This window comes from Diabrotica virgifera, chromosome 1 (genome assembly GCF_917563875.1).
Source record: "Diabrotica virgifera virgifera chromosome 1, PGI_DIABVI_V3a".
NCBI classification, from domain to species: Eukaryota; Metazoa; Arthropoda; class Insecta; order Coleoptera; family Chrysomelidae; genus Diabrotica; species Diabrotica virgifera.
In genome coordinates this window covers 79469482-79482077 of record NC_065443.1, presented here as the reverse complement: position 1 = coordinate 79482077, position 12596 = coordinate 79469482, and the positions used below count along the sequence as shown (strand labels likewise).

The 12596-nt window shown below is 34.8% G+C and overlaps 1 protein-coding gene across 1 annotated transcript in view; it reads left to right on the top strand.

Annotated features, from left to right (window-relative positions):
- Positions 1 to 12596, top strand: part of LOC114327222 (uncharacterized) — a 34420-nt gene that overhangs the window by 12060 nt on the left and 9764 nt on the right. The window contains exons 2-4 of the mRNA XM_028275766.2: positions 1425 to 1793; positions 8276 to 8546; positions 11447 to 11625. Of these exons, the coding sequence (XP_028131567.1) occupies positions 1445 to 1793; positions 8276 to 8546; positions 11447 to 11625 (799 nt within the window). The 5' untranslated portion in view covers positions 1425 to 1444. The remainder of the gene's footprint in view (positions 1 to 1424; positions 1794 to 8275; positions 8547 to 11446; positions 11626 to 12596) is intronic.

Sequence of the window (12596 nt, the reverse complement as noted above, 5' to 3'; positions counted from 1 at the left end):
AGATTAAGAATTTAAATAATTGTAAATTACGCAAAAAACTATGACACTTAGGTATAGGACATTCATATACCATTCGAAAGAGGTAAATTTGTTTAGTATAATTATTTATTAATATACATGGTGTTCCATTTAAAATAAGCATCATATGACACATTGAATACTCCACTAATGAAACTGTAAATTTTGAACACCCTGTAGACAAATGTGTAATAATTAATCATGGAATATATTCAACCAATATCCAACTATTTAGATGTAAAAGTAATGTTTTTATAATTTCGTAAATAACTTGAGACTAAGCCTTCTTTTAAAACTTTACATTTTAAGAAAAGTCAACATAACTCAGAACACTCTGTACATAGGTATAGGGAAGCCTTATGAAACTATACCTTATTTTTTGCGGACAATTAAAAATTCAATAAAATACAGGGTGTTCCATAAGAAAAAATATAACTTTGATACGCCGCCATTTATTGGGACACCCTGTATATTTCAAAATACCTAATTTTAAAATGTAGTTTTTATCAACTTACAAACTATTCAATTAAAATTTTTTTCAAATCTTTTACCATTTCGCTGTATTCTTCTGTCGCGTTAGTGGTGATTCACCCTGTATATAATTGGGACAAAAATCGAACTATCCAAGCTTTTTTTCAAATCTTTTACCATTTCGCTGTAATCTTCCGTCGCGTTAGTGGTGACTCACCCTGTATATAATTGGGACAAAAAATCGAACTATCCAAGCTTAGCCTAAAGTATGATTTAAATTCTATTGCCGGTTCTGACATATTATAGAACTTAAACATGGGAACTTTTAATAACAACATAGTCCACGAACTTCAAGTGACCAAGAAAGCTATGGAACGGAGAATGCTCGACATTGAGTTCAGTCATCGCAAATCCAAGACAATCGAAGAAATAAGAAGACGATAAAAAATAATAGATGTAATTCATAGGATTGCTATGTTAAAGTAGAACTGGGCCGGACACATAGGAAGAATGGAAGATAATGAATGAACCGTTGGACGAAGTGAATCTTTGAATGGCGACCGGGAGCAAATAAAAGAGAACTAGAGGCAGACCTCGAAGTAGATGAATTGATGACATTAAGTGATTGGCTCTAACACGAATGGATGCAAAAAAACGAACAGAAATCAATGGACACAACTGAGGAAAGCTTACATCCAACGATGGATGGAGTAGATGTTGAAGATATGAGAGATTGTGGAAAAATATGGACAAACGGTATAGTAGTTGATTCATATGATAAAATTCGTAAACTTTAACTGTGTAATTTCTACGTTTCATTTATTAATATTCAGTCTAAATAATAGGGTATTGGAGATTGAACAGTATTTATAATATTCTTAACGTTTCTGTACCATTATTCAATTAAATTCTTCATAACTGTTTATTATTTTTAGCACTGTATAACATATACCTTATGAAAATTTTTATGTTTGTATTGTTCATCTGTGTGTTCTCCTCTACAAACGCGAGAAATAACTGTCGTAAGGAAATAAGAAAGTTAAGTTATAATAAAATAATCAGTTGTCACAGATCTACCCTACCCGTTATTTTCTGGGGTAACGCGAACGATCTTAAAGACTGCGAGAACTACGCCAGACAAAAAAGTGGATTAGGTTTTAATTTTAGTCCTCCAGAAGTTAGAAACTTGAATACAGGATATACGTTCACTTGCCAGGTATTAGGATGTCCAGAAATTGCTAAAAGTTCCACTTTGATTGAAGATGTGGGTTTTGATTATTACAGTGCTTATGGAAACTGGAAATGTAAGTATTTAGCCTGTAAGTTTTCTTCTTTCCTTTTTTTACATTAGTTTTAACTCTGTCAAATGACTTAGAGTTGTCATTTTATCTTCAAATACATCCGGTTGTGCTTTTTTATAGACAAAATATAATTTATCTTCAGTTAGGCTGAGTTTACACGACAGGCGCTTATACGCGATTACAACTACGTGCATTTTATTCATGAGGTTATTTGGCTCCGAATTCCATCCTACTACATCGATTTACTTGATATTTTCACAATAAGTAGAGAATAGCTCAAGAAACAAAGTCTACCCTATGCCGATGCGTGCTTTTATCTTGGGGGTGGTTCCTACCCGTTCTCGGGGGTGGAAAATTTTTGGTTAAAATAACTACGGAAGTGGCTATAAACCCTAATTCTAAGCAAAAATTATTCTATATTTATTTTTTCGAAAGCTCGGTACTTTTTGAATTATTCGTGGTTGAAAATTGTCAGTTTTCATTGAAAAAAGACATCTTTTCATACAGTTTTTTGCGAATACCTCAAAATCTATGCATCTGACGAAAAAAAATTATATAAAATATTTTTGTAGCTTATAAAAAAAACAAAAGATTCGTCCCTTCACAAAATCTAGTTATAATACAAAAAGAGATATGTTAGGTGAGAAGAGTTTGTGCTTTTGGTGCATGCTCAAATCGGTGTATTCAACTTGAAATAAAAGAGAAACGTTCGATTTTAGGTGTATAATGCTACCAATACCTTCTGTGGTGCTTGAAAAGACCTTTAAAATGAAAAATATTAAATGTCTATTACATTCAAACTAAGCGATATGCTGTAAAACAAATTAATGACTAATGTATTTTAAGAAAAAATGAGAAGTATAATAACCCCTCATCCATCAGAATTTAAATGCATCGTTTTCCTTCTACAATACTTTTTATTATAGTGTTGTTTCTATGTTAAAAAAATTGGACGGGTTTAAAATGAATAGTTTTTGAAAAAAATAAGATCAAATTATCGAGCGCATTTTTAAATTTTCTTAAAAATCTTCCTTTTTCTCCATGTAACTCGAAAATGATAAGAGATACGAAAAAAAGATACCACACAAAAATGTAGGGTTTTGTTAGATACAAATTTTGTTTTTGTTTTTCATTGTTGTATCTCTTATCATTTTCAAGTTACATGTAGAAAAAGAAAGATTTTTAAGGAAATTTAAAAATGCGCTCTATAAATTGATCTTATTTTTTTTTCAAAAACCATTCATTTTAAACCCGTCCAACTTTTTGAACATAGAAATAACACTATAATAAAAGGTATTGTAGAAGTAAAATGATGCATTAAAATTCTGGTGGATGAGGGGTTAAGTATAATTCTCATTTTTTCTTAAAATACATTAGTCATCAATTTTTTTTGCAGCATATCTCGCTTAGTTTGAATGTAATAGACCTTTAATATTACTCATTTTAAAGGTCTTTTCAAGCATTACAAAAGGTAATGGTAGCATTATACACCTAAAGTCGACCGTTTCTCTGTTATTTCAAGTTGAATACAACGATTTAAACATGCACAAAAAAAAAACAAACTCTTCACCTACCATATCTCTTTTTGTATTATAACTAGAAGATTGATGAAGGAACTAATATCTTTGTTTTTTTTATAAGCAACAAAAATGTTTTATACAGTTTTTTTAATTAGATGCAAAGCTTTTAAGGTATTCGCAAAAAACTGTTCGAAAAGGTGTTATGTTTCAATGAAAATAACCAATTTTCAACCACGAATAATTCAAAAAATATTGAGTTTTCAAGAAAAAATTATAGAACAGTTTTTGCTTAGAATTAGGTTCTCTAGCCACTTCCGTAGTTATTTTAACCAAGAAATTTTCCACCCCCGAGAAGGGGTGGGAACCACCCCCAAGATAAAAGCACACATTGGTATAGGGTAGACTTTGAATTAGGAGGTAAGTAGAGGCTATTCCCAAAATTTCATTAAAATCCTTGCAGTAGGATAGAATACAGGCGTATACATGCTAACCAAATACTATTGGCTGTAATACATCCAACTCGCACAGAAATCTGGAAGCACGTTGCCACTAGCGCCACTGTCGGCTTGCGGTGAAACTACGTTGTGACAACGTAAAATTTGACCTAAACATTCAAATTTAATTTTATAAATTTTTGAATAACAAGCTAATTTTGCTAAATTAAATTAAAATAAAAATAGTTCAAACACTTATACAACAAAAGTAATAAAGCAATTTTGTAAATCTAAGGTTAGATTGCTCTGGTTATCACCGTAGACCGCCTAGATGGCGCTATTTTTTTGCTTCCTCAAATGTAATGGGAAATGTCAAGAGTTGTATGTATTACAGTCCATAGTATTTGTGCTAACTCAATGCAATGCGACATCTAATGAAGTCAAAACTTCTCTCGCGAGGTGCAAAATTCGGAATTTTGCACCTCACGAGAGAAGTTTTGACTTCATTAGATGTCGCATTGCATTGAGTTAGCACAAATACTATGGACTGTAATACATACTCCTCTGAAAGGTCTAAAGGTGGGAAACAATCAATATAATGTCAATGTATATGTTACTATCGCTAATTTTAACACCTCTACTAGTTTGATTTCTTTTTATCTCACAATTTAATATGTTTTCCATCTTTTGCGCTATTTTGCCGGTTATTAGCACGCTGAGCAGATGGGACGTGAATTGTAAATTGTAGAATTCCCTCATCTTCCTTAGTCTCAGCATCCTTATGGCTTGCAAATTGTAGAAGCCTCGGAGGTGTAACCAGAGAAGGTTCCTATTGTTTTCATTCTGGGGGGATGTAGAATAGCATTATGTTGTTTTATATGCCATTAGAGTGAAAACTTAGTCTTTTTAATATTTATGTTTTCCATCTTTTGCGTTATTTTGCCGGATATTAGTGCGCTCATCACTGTATAAGACCATAATACGACCAGCAGTCGCGTATGGAAGCGAAACAAGGACGCTAACAAAAAGAGAAGTAAATAAATTGCTGGTATGGGAACGTAAAATCCTTAGAGTGATCTATGGCCCTTGCAGAGACAGCGTGACAATCGTATGGAGGCACAGATACAATAACGAGTTAGTCTATCTTCGGACAGGAAAATCTAGTCAGATATAAAGGCCAATAGACTAAGATGGCCAGGGCATGTGATACGCAGTAACGACAATCGCCTTAATGTTGTTCTGAAGCTATTTCCTTGTGGCATTTTTATAATGAACTATTTTAAATGGGAAATAAGCCACAATTTTACCAATCGCCTTATAAACAATGTGTTTTGGGAAAGACTAGATGGGAGAAGGTCTGTAAGACGGACTAGGAAGGTTTCCAGAGAAGACCTGAAGAAAATGGAAGTGAGACAATGGGAAATAGTGGCACAGGACTGACAGACATGGAAGGTAATATTAAACGCGGCAAAGACTCACGAAGATTTGTAACGCCATTGATGATGATGACATGTTAACGCGCGCTTTAAGGTAAAATGTGTATGGTGTGAATAAAATGTACCTATGTAGTTGTAAACGTGCGTTACCAAAACGCGCGGTCAGCGCCTTTCATATAAACTTAGCTTTAGTTTATTGCGTTTCTTCTATAAAAGATGTCTCTGACTAGAAAGACTGGCGATTACCTTCAGTAAGAAATTGTGAACGATCTTCAGTCAATAGATTTTTATAATAATCTTTCTAATATTTTAGCGGTATTAAGCTTATATGAGAAAGACTGATACAACTGATACAATTCTGCCAAGAGACGGATATGGTTGTAATGAACACATTCTTTAAATTACATCCAAGAAGGCTTTATACATGGAAAGCACCTGGTGATACCCCAGGGAAAATCATAAGAAACCAAATTGATTTTATTAACATAAGCAAAAGGTTTAGAAATTCTGTCACCTCAACAAAAACATATCCAGGCGCCGATGTCTTCTCAGATCATAGTCTGTTAGTTGCAAATATCAACATACGACTCAAAATAATTCAAAAGAAAATAAGACCCAAGATAGATATAAAACTACTGAAAGAAAATAGCATCCAGGAAAAAGTAAAAACAGAGATTAATAAGAATTTTGCGAAAATAGTTGAAGACGCTCCTAGTGGCGTAGAAGAACAATGGAACGAAGTGAAGACATCTATCAACACACTTTCGCATGAATATCTTAAATCAAAAAGAGAAAAGAAGCAAGAATGGATGACAGATAAAATATTGCAGATGATGGAAGAGCGAAGGAAATTAAAAGGTAGAAATGACAATGAATACAAAAAGTTGCATAAGAGTATACTAAGAGAAATAAAAGGGGCAAAAGAAGCATGGCTGATGGAGAAATGTACAGAAATTGAAACACTACAACGCAAACATGACGATTTCCATATGCACAAAAAGATTAAAGAAGTACAGAACATCAGAAAACAACGCAATATAGGCATAGTCGTAGACGTCGAAGGTCAAATTTTGACTACAATTGAAGATAAATTAAGAAGATGGAAAGAATATATGCAAGAATTATTCGAAGATGCTGCACGAAGTCCGTATGAAATAGACAATCCCTATGGCCCAGAAATAACAAACTAAGAAGTAACTATGGCCATTAAGCGGATTAAAGATGGGAAATCACCAGGACCTGATGAGGTGCATGGTGAAATTTTAAAGCTATTAGAGGCACAACAAATTACAGCTCTTACGAAATTATTCAACAACATATACGAGACTTGTTACTTACCAAAAGACTGGCTACTATCAATATTCATTCCACTTCCCCAAAAAGCCAACGTTAGAAAATGTGAAGAACATAGATTAATTAGTTTGATGAGCCATGTACTTAAAGTACTCCTTACTATCATTCACTCGCGCATATACACCAAATTAGAAGAACAGCTGAGTGAAGTTCAATTTGAATTCAGATCAGGACTCGGAACGAGGGAAGCACTTTTCAGCTTGCAAGTTCTAATACAGAGAGCCAGGGATGTCAATTGCGATGTGTATGCATGTTTCATAGATTTCGAGAAGGCATTTGATAAAGTCCCACATGGAAAACTAATCGATATCCTAAAAACATCAGGACTCGATGGTAAGGATATAAGACTCGTTTCAAACTTATATCTCCAACAAAAAGCAACAGTTCGATTCGAAAATGAACTGTCCGAAATCTTCACGGTTGAAAAAGGAGTCAGACAGGGTTGCATACTGTCACCAACATTATTTAACATATACTCTGAAAACATCTTTAGAGAGGCCTTGGACGAATCAGAAGATGGTATTGCAGTAAATGGACAACTTATAAATAATATTAGATATGCAGACGATACAGTATTGCTGGCGGATAGTGCGCAGGGGCTCCAAAGGATCATGGATAATGTTGTAGAAGCATGTAACAAATACGGCCTAAAACTAAACTGTAAGAAGACAAAAATAATGATCATTAGTAAAAACACCAACATAAACGCCCAAATTACAGTAAACAATACACCTCTAGAGAGAGTACAGAAAATATGCTACCTGGGCTGCAACATTAAGGATACTTGGGATCATAGCTACGAAATAAAAACTCGTATTGAAAAAGCCAGAAGCTCTTTTAACAGTCTTAAGAAAATTCTCTGCAACTTATCTTTAAGTATCAATATACGCATAAGAATTCTTAGATGTTACGTCTTTAGTGTCCTCCTATACGGAGTTGAAAGCTGGAGCCTGACAGAAGATGCCATAAAACGGTTAGAGGCGTTTGAAATGTGGTGCTACCGACGTATGTTGAGGGTCTCATATATACACCACACAACTAATATAACTATTCTCCAGAGGCTAGGAAAAGACAAAGAAATAATTAACACCGTAAAGAACAGAAAATTGGCTTACTTCGGCCACATTATGCGTAATGAAAAATACCGACTGCTGCAGTTGATTCTACAAGGCAAGATTGAGGGCAGGAGAGGCCCTGGACGTAGACGTATATCCTGGCTGGCCAATCTTAGGAAGTGGACTGGTCTAACGTCAACTGATCTATTTCGAGCTGCCGTAAATAGAATAAGATGGGTCAATGTGGTCGCCAACATCTCCAGAAGATAGACACTTTTAGAAGAAGAAGCTTATATGAACTATATTGTTATCCATTGCTCTGTTAAAGAATATGCTCTGGCCTATTTATTGTCCCATGTTTCATTTTTTGCCTTCAGAACTGCTTTTTGCCACCTTTACTTTTGTAGTATCTCGATCTTTGTGTCGTTTATCATTAACATCTTTATATTATGTGCCCGTTTTTTCTCTGCTACCTTTACTTTAAATCTTCACTCCATCATTCTTTTGCATTCTATAGCCGCATCCTTACTCACCGCATAGGCGCATCCTTAGCCGCTCACATATCCTATTTTTTTTTGTAACAGTAATTTTAATTTGCTTTAAAATTTCAATTTTGTTTCCGAAATTTGCTGAAATTTCACAAATGTGTGGCAATTTTTATCTTATTTAAGAAATATTACTTTTAAGCTACTGAAAACGCAACCTGCATTAGCAGTGTTGGTCTCTTTAGTCTTTTAACGGACGTCAACAATTACACAAAATCAATCGACTCTTGCCAAAAGATAGGTGCCGAAATAGCTGATGTTACGTCAGAACTAAGAACCAAAGAGTTATCCCGTATAGTTAATGATACACTTAATAGCTGGTATAAAACAGCCTACGTTGGATTGGACGATATAAAACAAGAAGGACATTTTGTGACTTCGTTTGGTATGATGTTGAGTTGTTCAACATTCAGGTAAGTATTTATCGTTTTTTATAATAATTCATCATCATCATCATCCAACCAATTCACGTCCACTGCTGGACATAGGTCTTCCCCAATTGTTTCCACACTTTACGGTTTTGTGCTGATTGTTGCCAGTTTTTACTAATCCGCCTAATATCATCTGTCCATCGCGTAAGCGGCCTTCCTCTACTGCACTTATCTTCCCTCGGTCTCCATTTCATCAGCGTTCGTGTCCATCTTGAATATTTCAGCCTGGTGATACGTTCTACAACATCTGCGATACCGGTTCTTTGTCTGAGATCTTCATTTATGATTTTATCCCGTAGGGTTACACCCAGCCAGCATGGATCTTTCCATACGCCTTTGAGAAACCCGTATTTTCGACGCTGTTGCCTTGGTTAGAGTCAGTGTCTCTGCTCCATATGTCATTACCGGCAGCACACATTGATTAAACACTTTTCAAACCGATCGGTACTGTGCCTAAATATGTCTCTCAGAGCTCCGTAGGCTCCCCAAGCAAGAGTTAATCTTCTTTTTATTTCGCATGTTTGGTTATCTCTGCCTATCCTAATTTCATGACCCCTGTAAATGTACTTTTCCACTAGTTCTACTTCTTGTTCACGTATAATCAGCTGTCCGCTGGGAGTCAGATTAGTCATAAATTTAGTTTTAGAAAAGTTCATTTTCAGGCCTATTTTCCAGCAGATAGCGTCTAACAAGCTTTAGGTGGCCGTGGTCTAACTCATTTAGCATTTCCTTTACTTCTCCTAGGTCATCAGTTATAAGGACTATGTCATCTGCAAAACGAAGATGATTTCACTTTTCTCCATCTATTGTGTTCCCTTTATTGTCCCAGTTGAGCATCTCTTAAAGGCATATTCCAGAAAAGTTATGAATATTTTTGGCGAGAGTGTGTCGCCTTGTCTTACACCGCATACTATGCTTATTTGTTTGGTTTTATCATGTAACTTAATACTCATTGTTTCCTCTTTATAAATATTATAGATGAGTGTACTGTAACGATAGTCAATGCGGCATTCATTTAGTTAGAGCTTCTAAAATGCTATCCAGCTCTATCGTGCCAAAGGCTTTATGAAAATTCACGAATGCTAGGACAAGGGGCTTATTATATTCTATTGACTTTTCAATTAGTAACTTTACTTACTGTCTGCAGATGGTCGTTTGTTCCAAAGTTTGATCGAAATCCAGCTTGTTCTTTTGGCTGGTAAAAATCTAGCTTCTTTTCTACTCTTGATGTTGTTGTATTAATGAAACTTAAAAGCATGTTGGAGATTTATACTCCAATAGAAATAAAAAGCACATGTCACGCGTATAAGTAGAGTTTAAGATGACCTTAATTCTAAATTGTTAGAAAACTCGATTTAATTTTATAGAATTCGGAGGTAAGTATACTCCGAACTCCGAATACTTACCCCATTTAGAGGTTGAGTAACGTGGAAAGAGAGAATAACTTTACTTCGTAAGAGGGAAATATGTAAAGTGAGTCCAACTGTTTGAGTCAGACTGTGGGGAATGAGGAAATCAGAGCACACTAGTTCGCTCCCGAGATCAAAAAATCGATTTAATTATACAGATAATAATAGATGTATAATAAATAGTTCGCTCCGAAGACCGTATATTAGTTCGCTCCCATGGTTAAACGGATTAAGTATTTATGTATCTACTAAGTTATAGGAAAATTATCGGCAAAATTACTGTGGGTACTGTGACTTTTGTATTATTTACATATATTTATATAGCAGACAGTGGAATTAAGATTATTTAGAATATATTCACTTCATTTCTGTTCCTATGTTGAAAAATGTTGATGACCGATTTAGAAATTTTATTAGAAATTTTGATCTTGCTTAGGAATTTTGTTAGCTATTTTGATATTAATTCTGTTTTTAAGAATTACCCAAATAATTCGTGTTTATTCAAAAATCTATGACAAAGCAATACAAGTGTAGAAACAACCGGGATAACCTCCAACTTTACATAATTAAACAAATATAAATTGAAATAAAGCATTGTAGTTGGCGATTCATTATTATTCATTTTGTCCCTATACATACTAAAGGCATTTTCAAACTATCTTTTTTAAGAAATATATGGCCGGAGAAAATTTACAGTGACCCTTTTCTGTAGGGTATTAAAATATGACCCCCGGAGCGAACTAGTATATGCCCGAGGAAATACCCGGCTGGGAGTGATGCCTTTCTATAAGGAGAGAATGAGGGTCTTCCACGCGCTACTTGGTATAAGGTTCCTCTCTCACAAAAAAAGCCCAATTTTAAAAAGGATGAAATAGGAACAGGAGACAGAGGACCTCCTTGCTGGTAGTCTGTGGATAAATGAAGGTAGTGCTTTGGACGTAATGCTCGGCACTGGAAGGCAGAGGAGGGTCTGTCTAATGAGTCTAATATATCCTGCACTAGGGTCAGTCAGACGGCGTCCTGGAGGGAGATGTATTTTGAGAAGATTTTAGACCCCCCTCTTTAAAGACGAAAAAAAAGATCAGTACCTGGACTAACAGATGAGAAATTTTATACCATTAAAAAAACGATATGAAATTCTAACTTTGGAGGTATAGAGCTCAGAAATGTTTTCAGATTTATTGCAAAAAGTAACACTAAAAAAATTATCTGAGTACAGAAAATTGCTACAACACACTGAAAAACGTAATAGGTGTAATACTACTATTTATTTCTTGATAATGTAAAACACAAAAATATACAGTAATGTGAATATAGGGGATGTTCAAAATGTTCGCCGCAAAGTTCTTGGCAACATCCTAATCTTAAATAGAAATTTCTTCTAACGTTACTCAATATCTCAACGTTTATAAGGTTATTCGTTATATTTTGCAATTATCTGAGTTGTTACAATTCCGCTTTTTTGTGTTATAGAGCTTGGGCTCCTGGACATCCGATTTTTGATACAATTAATCACGATTGTGTTGTATTAGATGATATCAAATTTTGGAGAGTTGTGGATTGTAGAAGAAAATTTGCAGTATTATGTGAATTTTTTCCCGAAAAACCACAGCAAAAAGATCTAGATATTTGTAATAAAATAACTCAAAAAGGTTAGTACAAACATTAGGTACATTAAAGTTTGTAAAATTATTCTACCTTTTACAAGGTAAAGTAGGATAGGATTAAATCAGCTACAGCACTTCAGTAACTTAAAAATAACGGCGTTTTTCGGCCATTAAAGCTCTTTTATACGTGTCAAGTAGCTAAAGCAAGTTACTAAATTAAGTAGCTAAATTTAGTTACTTGTATGGTGTAAACAACTTGATTTAGTACTTGCGCAAGTATCTAATTTAGTAAAATGTTTAGTCAAGTGAATAGAAACAATTTCTATTTACTCGAACAAGTTGCTTCCTCCACTTTTCCTTTCTAACAACTAAAATGCCGACTAAACAAGTATAGACAGGTCAGCTTAGTCAAGTTCATAAGTACTGCGAAGTTGATTCTTGTAATATAAATTTGGAGATTGCAGCTGTTGACATACGAAATAACCTCTGCAAAGTTCCATAACTATTTCCTGTAGCAAAAGAGGAAAATGTGATTTCCAATTTTGCCCTAGCTGGAATAGCCAATCTCATTACAGTGTTGTTTTTCGTAATTTGAGGAGCAATTTGAGCCAGAAATATTCCAAACCGTTCTTTAGACATCCTCAGCCAATTTGTATATTCTGGTACGTCTTCAACTGCTAATTCTCTTAATAAAGTAGATGAAGCACCATCTATTTCTCTTCGACCCAGTTATTTTCGTACCCACCAACGCTTTTTGAAGTGAAAACTTCTTTAGGGACGTTGTGCGATTTTTGGATAGGGGAAAAACCATTGAATTCGCGACCGTCATCGCGACCCTCATCACGACTTTTGGATAGGTGAAAAAGCTTTGAATTCGCGACCGTCATCGCGACCGCCATCGCGACCGTCATCGCGACCGCCATCGCGACCGTCATCGCGACCGTCATTGCGACCGTCATTGCTTATGCTATACATATTTATGTGTATGTATATACTCTGGGCTAATTAGCAAAATA